General features: G+C 33.7%; 1 protein-coding gene across 1 annotated transcript in view; it reads right to left on the bottom strand.

Moving 5' to 3' along the window:
• Positions 1-16,033, bottom strand: part of LOC111053700 (protein FAM91A1) — a 134,289-nt gene that overhangs the window by 10,862 nt on the left and 107,394 nt on the right. Inside the window, exons 11-14 of the mRNA XM_039432651.1 lie at positions 15,070-15,233; positions 6,185-6,400; positions 3,662-3,895; positions 751-868 (exon numbers count right to left, since the gene is read on the bottom strand). Of these exons, the coding sequence (XP_039288585.1) occupies positions 751-868; positions 3,662-3,895; positions 6,185-6,400; positions 15,070-15,233 (732 nt within the window). The remainder of the gene's footprint in view (positions 1-750; positions 869-3,661; positions 3,896-6,184; positions 6,401-15,069; positions 15,234-16,033) is intronic.

The raw sequence follows: 16,033 nt of genomic DNA, 5'->3' as shown, positions 1-16,033 counted from the left end.
CAAAAATAGTTTGGAGTGGAGACTAGATCTCAATCGGAGTTATAATGTGTGTGGGTTCAATCTGATCACATTATCTTTATTTTTTATTGTGGATGATGCCTACATGAGATATTTGGCTGTGCGTGGTTGATGGAAAGTGGCGTGGATGATTTGATCAGATGATTAAACGTCCATTCCACAGGCGGGATTCGAACCCACAAACCAGGCAGTGATACAATTTTAGATTCTACAAGTGCAATATTCTACACGAATTTCCACTCAAGTTCACTATTTCATTGTTATTTTGGAATAGAATGAAATTTTATAATAGTTTCCTTTAAAGCTTATTTCCATTGGTAAGGAAATCTTCAACTATGAGATGTGAACTGGTTCATGTATGATTATTGAAAGCTTAAGGATCAAGAGGTCTATGTAAAAAATAATATCATTTTAGAAATTTAATGCATTCATAACACTGAATTTAACCCACCCAGGGCCGAACAACCAGGAATCACTTGTTTTTCTCAATAGCAAACTAGCATCTTCCGTCAATAGTTTGTATGACAAGTTTTTTCAGTATTGAAATTCAACCAAAATTCATCCAAGTCGATTGAAGCAGCTCTATAAATTGTAAATATATTAATTATCAAGCAAGGGTTAGTCAGATGAGTTGACAATTGAATAATGCAGATGCAGCTCTGTCAAACAATTTTCAATTTATGAATTATTCAGCGAAATATATTATTCAAAGTGTAAGAAATCAATATTTACCTGCTGGGTGAGTTTTTGCTGCTACCACAAGCTTCGGCTTCTGTCAGCCCATCCAACTCTTCCTCTAGTATGTGGGCACTTTCTCTGTCAGTGATTCCGTTCACTGGGCTCTCATTACCTGAAAATTCATCCAATTTAAAATATAATAGCATGACACAGAATTAGGTTAATTTTACCAATTCTGGGACAAAAAATTTTGAAAAATAAATAAATATATTAAAAATAAATTTTTTAAAAATATTGAAAATTATTAGAAAGTATTAGAAATTATAAAAGAATATTTCAAAATATTATAACTATCAAAAGGATTTATCTAGAGTTGATGGAAAGTGGTGTGGAGCTTCTGGTGTATATAAGGGAGCTGCTTAGCCAGGAAATACCATAGTGAACCTACTAAAGTCCGTGAGGTATTACTTTTAACACAGCTCTTTCTCAAAGACGGAGAGGTCCGATGTTCTGTCCTCCACTAATCACTCCCACTACCTAGCATCATTCTAACGCGTCATGCCAACACTCTCCTCCAGCTATTGCCTGGCATTGTTCCAAAATCATATACTGGTCAGCAGGTATATGCTGCTAGTTTGTGTGATTACAGAGATGTGTTCATCACAAGAATGTAAAGTGAAATGACACGGCGCATCCAAATGTGGATGACCGTCTCTGTCTATACTACCAACTGTGGAAGGAGAAATAGATTTCTCCTCTTCATGTTAAAAGTAATATCTCACGGACTTTAGTGCCACATTGTAGTTGGATTTTAGTGTGAAAAATAAATAAATGAATAAAAATGTGAAACAATAAAAAAAAAAATAAAACATCCAATCCAAGACAACCCAACCTAACCCCAATGAGGACGTGTGTGAATACCAGCTTAATATGTTGAGCAACCTGTCACTCTAGCTCAAGTGTGGGGCTTCCATGTGTTTTTAGCTCAAGTGAGTGGCTTCTGTGGGGAGCCCCTCACTCTAGATAAAAAAATATTTAAGTGACCCACCTGTCACTCTACATCAAGATGTCCATGGGGATCCTTTCACTCTAGATTAAGATGACTGTGGTGGCCTATCACTCTAGATTAAGATGGCCGTGGGGGAACGATCACTCTAGATTATGATGACCATGGGGATCTGCCACTCTAGATAAGGATGGCCGTCAGAGACCTGTCACTATAGATTAAAATGACCACCAGTCACCCAGTGTACACCCAGTGGTCACTCAGTGGCACCCAGTGTACACTCAGCGGCACCCAGTGTACACTTAGTGTTCACTCAGTGGCACTCAGTGGTCACTCATTTTTCACTTAGTGGTCACTCAGTGTACACTCAGCATTATAGTGTACTCCATTGAGTACATTTGTTATCAGCGTGAGGCTTCTAACAACCATTTAACAATAAATAAAACACTGGAAAATTACAAACTATTTGCATCATAACACTGGATTTTTCTGGTTACTTGTTTTCGAGTTGCAGAATATTTAATATACTCTTTCATCAGTAGCATTGTCTTCACAACCTGGGCTATCATGGAGATAACAAACTATCTGGTTTGAACAAGGGTTTTAAAACTCGTGGTTTCTTGTTTGAAAGTTGTTTTTCAGTAAATCTACTATTGTAATTATCATAATTTTCACCATCAATCCACCTTTTTCATCTTCAGCATTCTAATCATCCCCTGTCATGTGGTACGGTGGCGTGATGTTTTTCTCTGAGCACACTTTTGGGGCATCTCCCCCTTTACCCTGGCTTCTACTGTCCAGCCGCTGCTCTGCTAAGGGTAGATGCCTGTTTAGTTAGTTGCTCGGTGATTTAGCTAGTAAACATATCTCGTTTTCTGCTCTGCGCGACGTTCCTTCGGTAAGCTGCCATGGAGAGTTTGTATTCTATATTTTAGAGAAAAGAGTTTTATGGGTTAAGTTACCGACTACTTGAAGGTGGATTTTCCTGGGGGATTTTCTGACCTTGTAGCTCTTTTTCCCGACTTGTGACACTTGAAGTGTTCGAGTATGGGTAGGTGTTCCTTTGGTATGGGTATGGATAAATATACTCAAATTTGTTAAGTCATACAGTTAAGGAGAGTTTTAGCTGGGCTTCCATTAGTCTGATCTGTCCGATGCGTGCCGTCGGTCCAATGACGATCTGTGTGAGCTAACTTAATAGTAGTTCATGGGCTAGCTATTGAATTAAGAGCGCAATGAATTGGCGTGTGAGAGAGTTATAAACACCTTCAACAGCAGTCACAGATTATCTGTTAATATCTGTCATGCAGCTATCCAGATTGGAAAACCTCATTAGCAGTCTCAGATTCACCAATTTACCCTCACACAATCACAGATTCGCGTTTCGGAAATCACACACCCTATACCCTAAACCTCTATAACCTATACATCTCGTACCTACCATGAACACCTTTTACCAGGCCAGCAGGTATAGCTTGCTAGCCGACAAGACACAGTTGCCAGACTGTGTGTTACCTTACAAACCACCGTTTGCTGTAGACATTAATAATCCTTTTAAATCTGTTTACCCTATACACTTTACCTATCCTAATGACCAACGGGTACAGAATCAGGATAATTGGAGAACGGTAGGGCCGGTGTCCCCACCAAACAATACGGCTACTAACCCTGACCCATACCCGACTGAAACTAGTCCGCATTGCAGCAATGCATCGCAATTATTAGATCACCTAGAGGGTGAAAAGGGTGTATCTGATGGACCACAGCTGTGATGACACAACAATGTATTTCGACTGAGTATCATGCTGAGGCATGTTTATAATGCATGTTCTACCGTTAGTAGCTAGCCTAAGATGAGGCTTTTTTTCAAAAGGATTCTCTGAATGATTCGTGTGGCATTTAATAACAGTTGAAATTTAACAGGTTTTATGCAATTGAGCTTCATGAACAAGTAGGCACCTGGAGGATTGTGAAGTGGCCAAGTGGCGTCTGATATGGAGCTGGTGAGTGAGGTGCTAGGCTGGAGGTGCCTGTCAGTGGAGTCCACATTGCTCCACAATGTCAGTGGAGCCAGACTGCCCGGCTGAGCAGTTCGCTTCAGGCGCACCATTGTCAGGTAGCCACACGTGTGCTGCAGGTCCAGCTGTTTGCCCACCTTCTCCACGGCAGCATGACTCCGCCATCTTGAATTATCTGCAACATATGATCATCAAGATTAGAATGCAGTTGAATATCCATTCTTAATTATGGCAAAATATGGAAATACTAATTGATTTGCAATTTACAATAATAATCGTATACATTTCTGTGTGAATTGAGAAATAAGTGGAGAACATTCAGTGAAATACATAATTATATTCTCATATAATCAGTTAATTTGAAATATTCAAGTCTAAAATCTTCTGTCTATTTTTCAACTAGCAGGTAACCCGTGCTTTGCACCGGAGAAAACTTTTCATGTTGAAATACCAATCTCCTTATGTCCAGGAAACATAAAACATATAATAATAGGCTGATTATTTTGTATTTTCCTACCATAGGTAAGGAAAGTATTACTTTCCAAAAAAAATTAAAGTACCCTAATTTCACCTAATTTCATGTTTTCTATATGTTTCAAGGTCCCCTGAATCCAAAAACATGATTTTTCGGTGTTGGTCTGTGTGTGTGTGTGTGTGTGTGTGTGTGTGTGTGGTGTGTGTGTGTGTGTGTGGTGTGTGTGTGTGTGTGTGTTTGTGTGTCTGTGAACACGATAACTCCATTCCTAATTAACCGATTGACTTGAAATTTTAAACTTAAGGTCCTTATACCATGAGGACCCGACAATAAGAAATTCAATAAAATTCAATTCAAAATGGCGGATGAAATGGCAGATAATGGCTAAAAAACCATGTTTTTGGTTTTTCACGGTATTCTCGAAAACGGCTCTAACGATTTTCTTCACACACACACGCACACTCACACACATACACACACACACACACACACACACACACACACACACACACACACACACACACACACACACACACACACACACACACACTTCAAAATGGCGGATGAAATGGCAGATAATGGCTAAAAAACCATTGGGTTTAAAGTTTAAAATTTCAAGTCAATCGGTTAATTAGGAATGGAGTTATCGTGTTCACAGACACACACACACACACACCACACACACACACACACAAATACCCAAAAACCACTTTTTTGGACTCAGGGGACCTTGAAATTTATAGAAATTTAGAAATTGAAATTGACGTACCTTAATTTTTTTTGGAAAGCAATACTTTCCTTACCTACGGTAATAGGGCAAGGAAAGTAAAAAGAACACACAGTCGACATTTCATGTGTAGAACAGCTGTTTCGACGACTTTTAAAAAAATAATCGAATCTCACAATTATTTACACAAAGAAAAAATTACTCTGAAAACAATTATATATACACATATACAAAGTAGTCTGATCGTAATTTCAAATATGTTGCCGCCAATCATCATTATGTTATTGCCCTAAATTATTCTCGTTTAAGAATGAGGCTTACAGTTCAATGAGTAAGGAAAGTTGTGTGAGTGTATCACACCAGATTTTTCATAATTACGTTAATAATTTTTATAAGAGTTGAAAATTTCCAACAAAAAAATGTGATATGTCTCGAATCCATGACCGGAGCGCGCTACCAACTAAGCTACAGAGTCACTTGGTGAAAGTCCCGTTTGATTGGGCTTTTATAGTTACAAAAACTTTAAATCGCAAATTAAACTTGTTATAACTCATTGTTAAGTGTGACCACTTTGAATGTGTAATGTGCAAGTACACATCAGAACATGCATGAGCCGGAAAACAAAATCTGGAAAGTGGCATTGAAACACGTTGTGACTTGCATATAGCTGCTCACACTGAACGCAACCAGCAAGTGCACGCATTCAGTGTGAGTGTTCCTATTGCACTTTCCATATTTTGTTTCTCATCTGCGCGCTTGGTCATGCACAACCATGCGTACACTTGCACATATACACGCATTCAATGCGATCACGCCCTAACAATGAGTTCTACGTAGGATACCATTAAATTGTAATGGATCTTGCTAGAGATTTAAAGCTTCATTTTTATGAATAATTTTTCTCGATAAGTCGATAACTGTAACTTCAATTTACTGATAACATTAATAAGTTGAGATCATATGCATGATATTAAGTCAACTATAAAAAAAATATTACTATAGAGAAACAATAGCGTAATAGAGTAACATAAACTTATGTTATTGTTTCTCTATGATATTACTATGAAAGGAAGACTGCTGTACAAAATACAAAGAATAATGAGAAATGTGAATCTAGTCAAACAAACAAATGCAGCTTAAACTTTAATCAAGCTGAGTTTCAACAATAGTTTCTCTATCACAAATCCTAAACAAAAATGAATTTAGTAGAAATGAGAGAAGTAAAATTTAAAAATATTGAAATTTTTAATTGATCTGCCAACCTTTTGACTCATCCAAGAACGGAAAGGGAAGCATGTGTACATCAGCTCCTTTGCTTGATCCATACGCTTGGACAAGGACAGGCGAGTGGAAGAGGGCGTCGTTTAAAGCGAATATCAGGTTGACCAATGGAATGACAGTTGGGTCGTGACCCCACAGAGTAACAAGAACTCGTTCACACGACTTCAGTATTTTCGGTAGTTTTCTAACTCGAGTACCTGGAGAAATTTGTACAAAATGGGAGTAGAAGTGATAATGACTTTGTATAAGAGCTATCAACATTACTAACAGCATACTAGCCATTAGCCAAGTAACTCATAAATTTTTAAATAATGAAAATGAGTAGGCATGTATTATTTGATACTTGTGTTGATGCCGAATGGTGATAACATTTATTGTTTCTACTGATTAATTGGAACAAGAATATATGCAATAGTATGAGCTTCGAGTAGGAATATTTTAACGAAAATACATTGATACGGAACAACAGGCAGCAAGTGCGTTATAAGTAAGTTATAGCAATAATATCATATATTTACTGAAAAGTTGCATGATCAAATACTTTAAATATGAATATTCTTGTATGTACTGTTAAAGTATTTATGATTTGTGAATAAAACAATATTTGATTTGATTTGATTCTTAGACTCTACATAAGTTTTATTTGATTCTTCCATTTTTCCTATTTAAATAGGTTGGCGTGACCTTCACACAACTGATCCCTCCTTTTGGTATTTTAATGTAGCCAGATGCCCTGCATATAATACAATTCATACACTATTGCAACATCGACAGAATTGTTGATTCAAGATTTAAGATTTCTTTATTGCAGAAAACATTTATACAAATGCACAGCATCGTCATAAATCACGTTAATAAATCGAATTGTTAATAAACTGTTAAAAATCAGGTACATAGCTGTATTAAACAAAAATAATTCAAGTAAAATCAACTTTTATTCCACTGAATAAATTACTTTGTTCATTCTAAGCAAAATTTTTATTCAGATTCACAATGATAATATGAAAATATGGATCAGCAAATACCCTGACCAAATGAGTAAATACATAGAATTGAACAAAATATACCATGGTTTGAATTATTATTATTATCATTATTAATAGCGTAAGAATAAGCAAGTGAGAAATAAGTGCTTCAGTATAAAAGTTGAAAGAAAAATAATAATGTTTTAAGTTATTTTTTGGCAGAGAACTTGATAATTATTGTGTAAATAATATTTGCTACGAGTCACAGGAACTTTGAAGTCGGTAAGCCTAGATTTCGAAAAAGTGAGGTTAGGAAAACAAAAACTTTAACCAACAATCTTAGAATTTAACTGTTATTCAGTGAAATATTATCAATAGATTAAATATGGATTGTTCAGTCTGCGATAAGGCTTTGCCGATTGATAACGATTGTGTGGCTTGTGGTAAGTGTCAATTGGAATATCACTTTCACTGTTCGGGGTATCTAAGTCAACATGGAAGGCGAAAAGTGCCCAAAAAAAAGCAGAATGGGAGTGTCCTCAATGTAGGGGTGCAGCAAGACCAAGGAAAAACAGTACTGAAGAAGAACTCACCGATGGGACACATTTGATGCTGAAACGCCTAGTGGAGAAGATGCTCAGTGACCATGAAGCAGTGATGGTGAAAAAAATGGAGGAAATGAAGAAGCTGTTCACCGGAATTGAAGAGAAAATTGGGGGGTTTTAGAAGAAATAAAAAACCTTAAAAAGAAGACAGAAATCTTAAAAAGCGATATTGATGACTTAAGAGTGGACTTGGAATGTGAGCGACAGTATGGAAGAAGCAGAAACATCATCATATCCAGTATTCCGTTTTCGAGGAATGAGGATCTGAAAGAGAAAATACTCACGCTTATGAAGAAGATGGATATTGAACTGAGAAGAGAAGACATAACTACTCATCGCCTGCCGTCGAAGAATGCAGAAAGCCCAACTATCCTACAGCTGAGCTCTCGATCAGTGAGGGATATGATAGTTAAAAAGGCCAGGGCGATTAGACCTACCACGTCCATGTTCAACGAGACCAAGACAGTCAAATCAATTTACTTCAATGACCATCTTACCCCCTATTTCAACAATCTATTCAAAAAAGTGAAGGAAATGAAAATCACAAAGAAATACAAATTTCTGTGGATGAATGGGGACAGAATAATGATTAAAAAAGATGAGACAGCTAGAGCAATAAAAATAATAAGGTTTGAAGATTTAGAAAAAATAATATAAAGATAATTAAAAGTTCTCAAGGCCAGGATATTACATTTACAATTTAATTAGTAGCTCAATAAGGTAAGTTACTATCTTTTCTCCCTAATAAATCTACCAAACAGTAATATTATAGGTATAAATAAAAATATAACCATAAAACTTTCTAGAAATCAAAATTTTTCAATTAAATGAAGAAGATTTAAATAACGACAGGGATTTCAGAGTATTTCAAGACTTGGATCAGTCCAAAGAATTTTTGAAGAAGAACAAGACAGTGAATGAACTAAATATTTTATGCACCAATATTAGATCACTCAGAAAAAATTGGGATACATTGAGAGCAGAAACTAACAGTATAATCAATGAAATAGATATTCTTGTGCTTAGCGAAATTAATATTAATAGTGAAGAAACAAATTTGTATGGAATTCAGGGTTTTACAAGTCTATTTAAATGTAGGTCCGATGGGAGAGGGGGAGGTGGATTGGGAATTTTTTACAAAGCAGGTATTAAAGTTGAGAAAAATGAAATAGATTTTGTGTCTGCTGAATTAATATCTTTTAAGTTTTGTGATAGAAATACGACAATAATAATCATAGCTATTTATAGACCACCTAATCAAAATGTGAATTTATTTAATGAAGAATTAGAGAGGCTTTTAACATCAGAAAGAATGAGTCAAGAAAAAAATATTATCATGGTAGGAGATATAAATATATGTTACCTGTCAGATATGTATGGTTCGAATAATTATATAAGTGTACTCTACTCTTATGGTTTATACAATACTATACAAAAGCCAACTAGAGAGGAAACATATGGTAACACAGTTGTATCATCATGCCTAGATCATGTTAATGTAAAGTTAGATCCTAACAACTCTTATATTTCATTTTTGATTGAAAGCAAAATTGCAGACCATTACTGGACAGGGATCAAATTGTTAGAAACATGTACAGATGGTACACACCAGACTATGGAAAATGAATATAAAAGTGTCATTTTAACGGGGAGAGTAAATGAATTGATTCAAACTGAAAATTGGTGGCCGATTCTAGACTTAAGAGAACCATCAGATATTATAATGATATAGTCATGAGGTTCGAAAATATATATGCTAAAAGTGTCATAAAGGTTAAACAAAAAACTAAGCAACTACATAATTCCTGGTTCAATGATAGAATTAAGCTGATGATAGAGAGAAAGAACTATTTATGGCAAATGGTTAAAAGAGATAAACATAATGTGGATTTGAGAAATCAGTTTAGAAACATACGAAATAAGTTAACAGACATGATTCGTAATGAGAAAAGGAAATACTATTATAGGGCTTTCAATGATAACTCCAACAATACTAAGAAAATTTGGGAAATCATCAATCATTTTATAAATAAGAAGAATAGGCCGTCTCTAAAGGAATCAATTAAGTTAAATTTCAATATCAATGAAGATCATCAAATTATGAACCTAACAGAGAAATTTAAAAACAGCTTTAAAGAAAAAATAGAAGAAATTACAACAGAAATGAACGGGCAACACTTTGATATAATACCACATTTAAAAGAAGGTAACTATACAATAGGGGATAGGATGAGTATGAATTTAAAAAAAATGAAAGAACATCAACTTTATAGTATCATTAACAAACTAAACAGTAGATCATCTGCAGGACCTGACAAAATTAGGCCAAAAGATATAATAAATAACATTTTCTATCTAAAGCTGATCCTGATGCATTTGATTAATAGGATAATTGAAACAGGAAAAATACCTCAGCGTCTAAAAATAACACATCTCAGACCAATTTTCAAGAATGGAACAAAGAAAAATGTAGGTTCTTATAGGCCAATAGGATCAATCTCAGTAATTATGAAAATTCTAGAACATTTCATCTGTATGCAATTGAATCAATACCTGATCAATCAGAACATAATAAATGATGCTCAATATGGGTTTATTCCAAAAAAATCAACAATAGCTTTATTAGAAAAACTAACAGAAAATATATTTGAAGCTTTAAATGACAATAAATTTGTCATAACTGTTGCAACAGATTTGACAAAAGCATATGATTTGGTTAATTATAAAATTATGCTACAAAAAATCAATAGAATAGGTATTCGTGGAAAGCTATTCAACTTGTTTGAAAACTATTTTGAAAATAGAAAAATACATGTTAGTATAGGTGAATATATTAGTACCGATTATAATCAATCCTGTGGACTTATTCAGGGCAGCATTTTGTCTCCTGTTCTATTTAATCTGTATGTAAACGATCTAGCTAGTCTCAGTTTCAAAAGTAAGGTGCTGCAGTATGCAGATGACAACCTGCTATATATGACACACACTGATCTAATAATGGGCATAAGATACATGCAAGAGGATCTCAATTTGGCTAATAAATATTTTTTCAACAACGGTATCAAGATAAATTCACAGAAAACAAAGGTGATTATATTTAGAAATCCTAGAATTAATGTAGGTTTGTACAATTATAAATTAATTTGCCATAAAGCAGAATGTCTAAGATATAATAATTTGAGAAACACATGCAGGTGTCAGCATTTGGAATTCAGTGAGAATATTAAGCATCTAGGAGTTGTTTTTGATGCAGACATGAAATTCAATTCACACAATAATAGGATGCTGCGAATTATGAAAGCTGCTTTATACAAATGCTCTAGAATTAGCCACTGTTTTCCAATAAATATTAAAAGAATTATCTATTTCTCTATGATTCAAAGTATAATATTCTATGGTATTACAATTCATAGTTTAGCACCAGTGTATTTGAGACAGCCGTTGTATGATGTAGTTAGAAGAGTAGCAAATACATTATTTAATGGAGTCGAGCTTGGAATATTGGGTATTATGACACCAGAATCTCTCGCAAAATACACTGATTTGTCCAGACATTATTTTGAAGATGAATTAAGGGAAATAAACGAAATAAGTTATGGTTTGAGAAATAGGCTATTTAGAGCACAGCGTTATAATAATAATTATGGTAAGAACCTATTAAAATACAGAATCCCTTACCTGTTGAACGATTTGCCACCAGAATTAAAAAATTTACAAAGAAATGAAATAAAAACTAAACTTAAGAATTATTTTATAGGAATTGTTTGAATGAAAAGATATGTTGAAGATTATTGTTAATATTCTAATAGGTTAGTTAGTAGATAGGTTAGTTTGTACATAGTAGACAATAATAAACTGCACTGTACAATGGGAAATGGAAAAGAAAAAACTATGGATGAATAAATAAATAAGAATAATTTTAATATTGTAAACAAAAAAGTGCTTTAGAAGCAGTTGAAAATGATTAAGAGAGTGTATATTACAGTTTGTAGTATAATAAATGTTTTTTTGGAGGATAGGTTATGTTTTTGTATTCTATGACTGTGTGTGTATTGTAATATTGTTGATGTGCATGTTGGTTCAGCTAGTCAGCTGTTCAAAGCCACCTAAATGCAAGAGACAATAATGTCTGCAAGGTTGATCACCGATTTAGTAGAATATAGAGTGACTAATGTTGTGATTCAAGTGGTAGAAATTAGAACTTTAATATCAAATCCCAGATAGAAACTATAATAGACTTTCAATTTAGTTTATTGAACACTTTACAAAAATTTTCATTTGTAGTATTTATAGAATGTATACGGTAACTATTATGATGTAGTATGAAATTTGAATACTCCTCAATTAGCTCTAAGCTAGAGGAGCAAAAAAACACTGTATGTATATGATACTATGTAACTTTAAATGAAATAAATTGAAAAAAAAATTGAAAAAAATTATTATTATTATTATTATATTATTATTATTATTATTTTGTTCGGGTAATTAATTTTTATGCAATGAAAATTATTATATTCTACAGGGAGATTCTTAATAATTATGGTAAAATAATTCAAATTCAATACGTGATAGTAGAGGTAAAAATAAGTAAAAAGTTCTTATAAACATATATCCATAAATGCTTCATTGGCGAGCTATACAGTGTGAAAGATTTCACCCGGAATTCAGTTTTTCTGCTGAAATACACCGTTGCTGAATTGTTTGAGGAATGGTTTTTGAAAAAAAATTATGGGTGATTCTTATGGAAAAATATCTGAAAAATTGAATAAAACTAGTCTGGAAGCTGTGGTGTGAGTAGTTTTCGAGAAAAGAGTTGAAATATGCAAAACATCCAAGTAGAAAAACACAGACTTCTACGTTTGATGCCCAATAACGTTCTTTAATGACCGGTAAACTAATAATTTTTTGCAATAAAAATTGTAGAGAATTTAATTCTGAAAAGAATTATGTAAGCTGTGTAAACTAAATTAAAATAAAAGTTTAATAAAATGTATTCTTATGTAGTACATTACACCACAAAAATTTGCTGTTTCATGAGGAGAGAACTAATAACTCATAGGTTGTAGCTGATTGCTAATAAAACATGGATTTAAATAACAGCTGATCCAAAACAGCTGATTTATTTTGTTTTAACTAATGAAATATTTGAAAGAAATTATCAGCTGAAAATTATTATCAGAAATATTTTAGCTCACTGTTGAACAAAACAACACTGTAAGTTAGGCTTACTGTAGCCGCGATGTGTATTTTGTTTAATCTATTAACCAGTTATTTGTAACCATTTCAAAGTGTTAAATTTTTGAAAAATGGCAGGTAATTTTAGACATTATTCATACTCCGAATTAGCTGACATGCGTTTAATGTATGGGATGGGACACTGTAATACTGTAGTACTGAAGCAAGACGTTTGTATCAAGAGAACTTTCCTAACCAAGTATGTCCAAGTTCAAGATTTTTGGCCAATATTCATCAACGTCTGGCTAAAACAAGCTCTTTGATGTCCAAAGAGCACATTTATGCAGGCAGACCCCGATCTACTAGGACTGTTGAGTTACAAGAACAAGTTCTTCATGAAATTTATGAACATCCAGAGAAGAGCACGAGAGAATTGTCAGTGCAGTTTAATGTCAATCAATCTATTATTTGGAGGATACTAAAAGAGCAACAATAACATCCTTACCACCTCCAGAAAGTTCATACCCTATTGCCACAAGACTGTATTCCCCGTGCTGGTATTTTCCGATGCTTTTTAGAAAAACTTGTTAACCCAAACTTTTTTACAACCGTTTTATTTACCGACGAGGCACACTTTACAAGAACAGCTATCGTTAACGTCCACAACCAACATATTTGGACAGATGAGAATCCTCATGCCATCAATCCTATTCGTCCACAACATCAGTTTTCAGAAAACATTTGGGCAGGAATCATAGGAGATCATCTACTTCTGATCGAGCTTCCTCCCAGGCTTAATGGCATAGCCTAATCTACTTAAACTTTTTGAGAGAGGAGCTATTCATCTTACTTGAAGTACCTCTTCAGTTGCACCAAAACAAACATTTGGTTTATGCAAGATGGATACACACTTCAGTGTTGCTGTTCGTGAACACCTGAATCACAGCTTTCCAAATCAATGGATAGGCCGAGGTGGGCCAGCACCATGGCCAGCTAGGTTGCCACACTTGAATCCTTTGAATTTTTATTTCGGGGACACTTGAAAACCTTAATTTACAATACTCTGATTGATATCATTGAAGAACTCCGATTAAGGATTTTGAATGGAATAGAAATGATAAAGCAGACTCCTGAAATATTTTAACGGGTCTGACAATAGATGAGAAGACGTCTGAACATATGCATTAAGAACAATGGAGGTCACTTTCAACATCATCTTTAGTCTTTTGGTATAAGTTTAATGTAATTTAGATAATATGAAAATATTCTTTTCATAAAAAACCGAATATTTTATTTGCAATCAGCTACAACCTATGAGTTATTAGTTCTCTCCTCATGAAACAGCAAATTTTTGTGGTGTAATGTACTACATAAGAATACATTTTATTAAACTTTTATTCAAATTTTGTTTACACAGCTTACATAATTCTCTTCAGAATTAAATTTTCTTCAATTTTTATTGCGAAAAATTATTTGTTTACTGGTCATTAAAGAAAGTTATTGGGCATCAAACATAGAAGTCTGTGTTTTTCTACTTGGATGTTTTGCATATTTCAACTCTTTTCTCGAAAACTACTCACACTACAGCTTCCAGACTAGTTTTATTCAATTTTTTAGATACTTTTCAATATGAATCCACCATAATTTTTTCAAAAACCAATTCAAACAATTCAGCAACGGTGTATTTCAGCAGAGGAACTGAATTCCGGGTGAAATCTTTCACTCTGTATAGCTCGCTAATGAAGAGCTCGCTAATATGGATATATGTTTATAAAAACTTTTTTTCTTATTTCTACCTCTACTATCACGTATTGAATTTGAATTATTTTACCATAATTAAGAATCACCCTGTATAATAAAGATAATGATTCATCATTATATAATATGATACTATTATAATACAAAAGCTTACTGCTTGAAAAGAGAACAGTTTGGAGTTTATTAGCATGGGAGACAAATGAACCTACAGTTCAAGATATTTTCTGACAACCAATCTCATGAATGCCAGTAAGAAGATCTGACCTCAAGCAGTATCCACTCCAATCAGAGTACTGAGAATACATCACTAGTCTGATCTGTACTACAAGAGCCTGCCTGCATGATAAAAGTAGTTTAACATACCTCTAGTGAAAAGTATGGAGTTTGGCCCGCTGCCAGTGATATGATACAGATACAATTTGAACCAAATTGAATTGACTTGTTGCGTGGGAGGTCCAAGATGAGGTGGCTGGTGTGTCACTACAGGCCTCACCTCTTTGCTCAAAGGGGCCATCGTTACCAGTAACCTAAAAATACAATAAATCGAATTTTAGAGATAATATTACAATGATATATGGTAATTATTGTATCAGGATACATTTATCATGCATGTACATGATCAGTTTTCTTAGCAAAATGAATAAATAATTGATAATAGTGATGGTGAAGATAATCAGAAAGTTGATTTATTAATTGTTCTAGATGAAGTTATCAAAATAAGATTTTCAAAGAGTATAATATTATTTAACGAATATTGCAAATATTCAGTTTCATAAAGTATGTACTGTGTATCATAAAGGATAATATTTCAACTTTATGTCCATATTACAAAAATCGAGAGCTTCTGTTTCATGAAGTAGATGACCTACTTCCACACTTCATTGAATAATTATGCTTATTTTCTTCTGAACCGCAATATTACGAATACTATTGAATAATGCTTGAATAATATTTCAATAATAACATCAGCTGTGCTTCTAGTGGAGAAGCTTGTTTTAATTTTCGGAACAAAATATTTCAAATTAATATTATTATTTTATACAGTTTTGAGTGCTAAGTAGAAGGAATTTTGTTATCAATTCGGATCTTAATCTTTCTAAATTCAAAATTGATAATTGTTTTAATTATTTGTGTTTTGTTTCAATTTGGAAATTAGTGAAGAGTGAAAAGTCGCACATAACCTTTATTTGGACAATTTATTTTATGAAATTGGGATGAAAAGAAGTTTTGGACTGCAGTCTGTTTCTTTGTCCTTAAGTTGATTGTAGATGATAAATAAATAAATGAATGAATGAATGAATAAATGAATGAATAAATAAATGAATGG

The sequence above is a fragment of the Nilaparvata lugens genome, chromosome 7 (genome assembly GCF_014356525.2).
Source record: "Nilaparvata lugens isolate BPH chromosome 7, ASM1435652v1, whole genome shotgun sequence".
Lineage (NCBI taxonomy): Eukaryota > Metazoa > Arthropoda > Insecta > Hemiptera > Delphacidae > Nilaparvata > Nilaparvata lugens.
The sequence above is the reverse complement of the archived record's forward strand: the minus strand, read 5'-3'. Positions and strand labels throughout refer to the sequence as shown.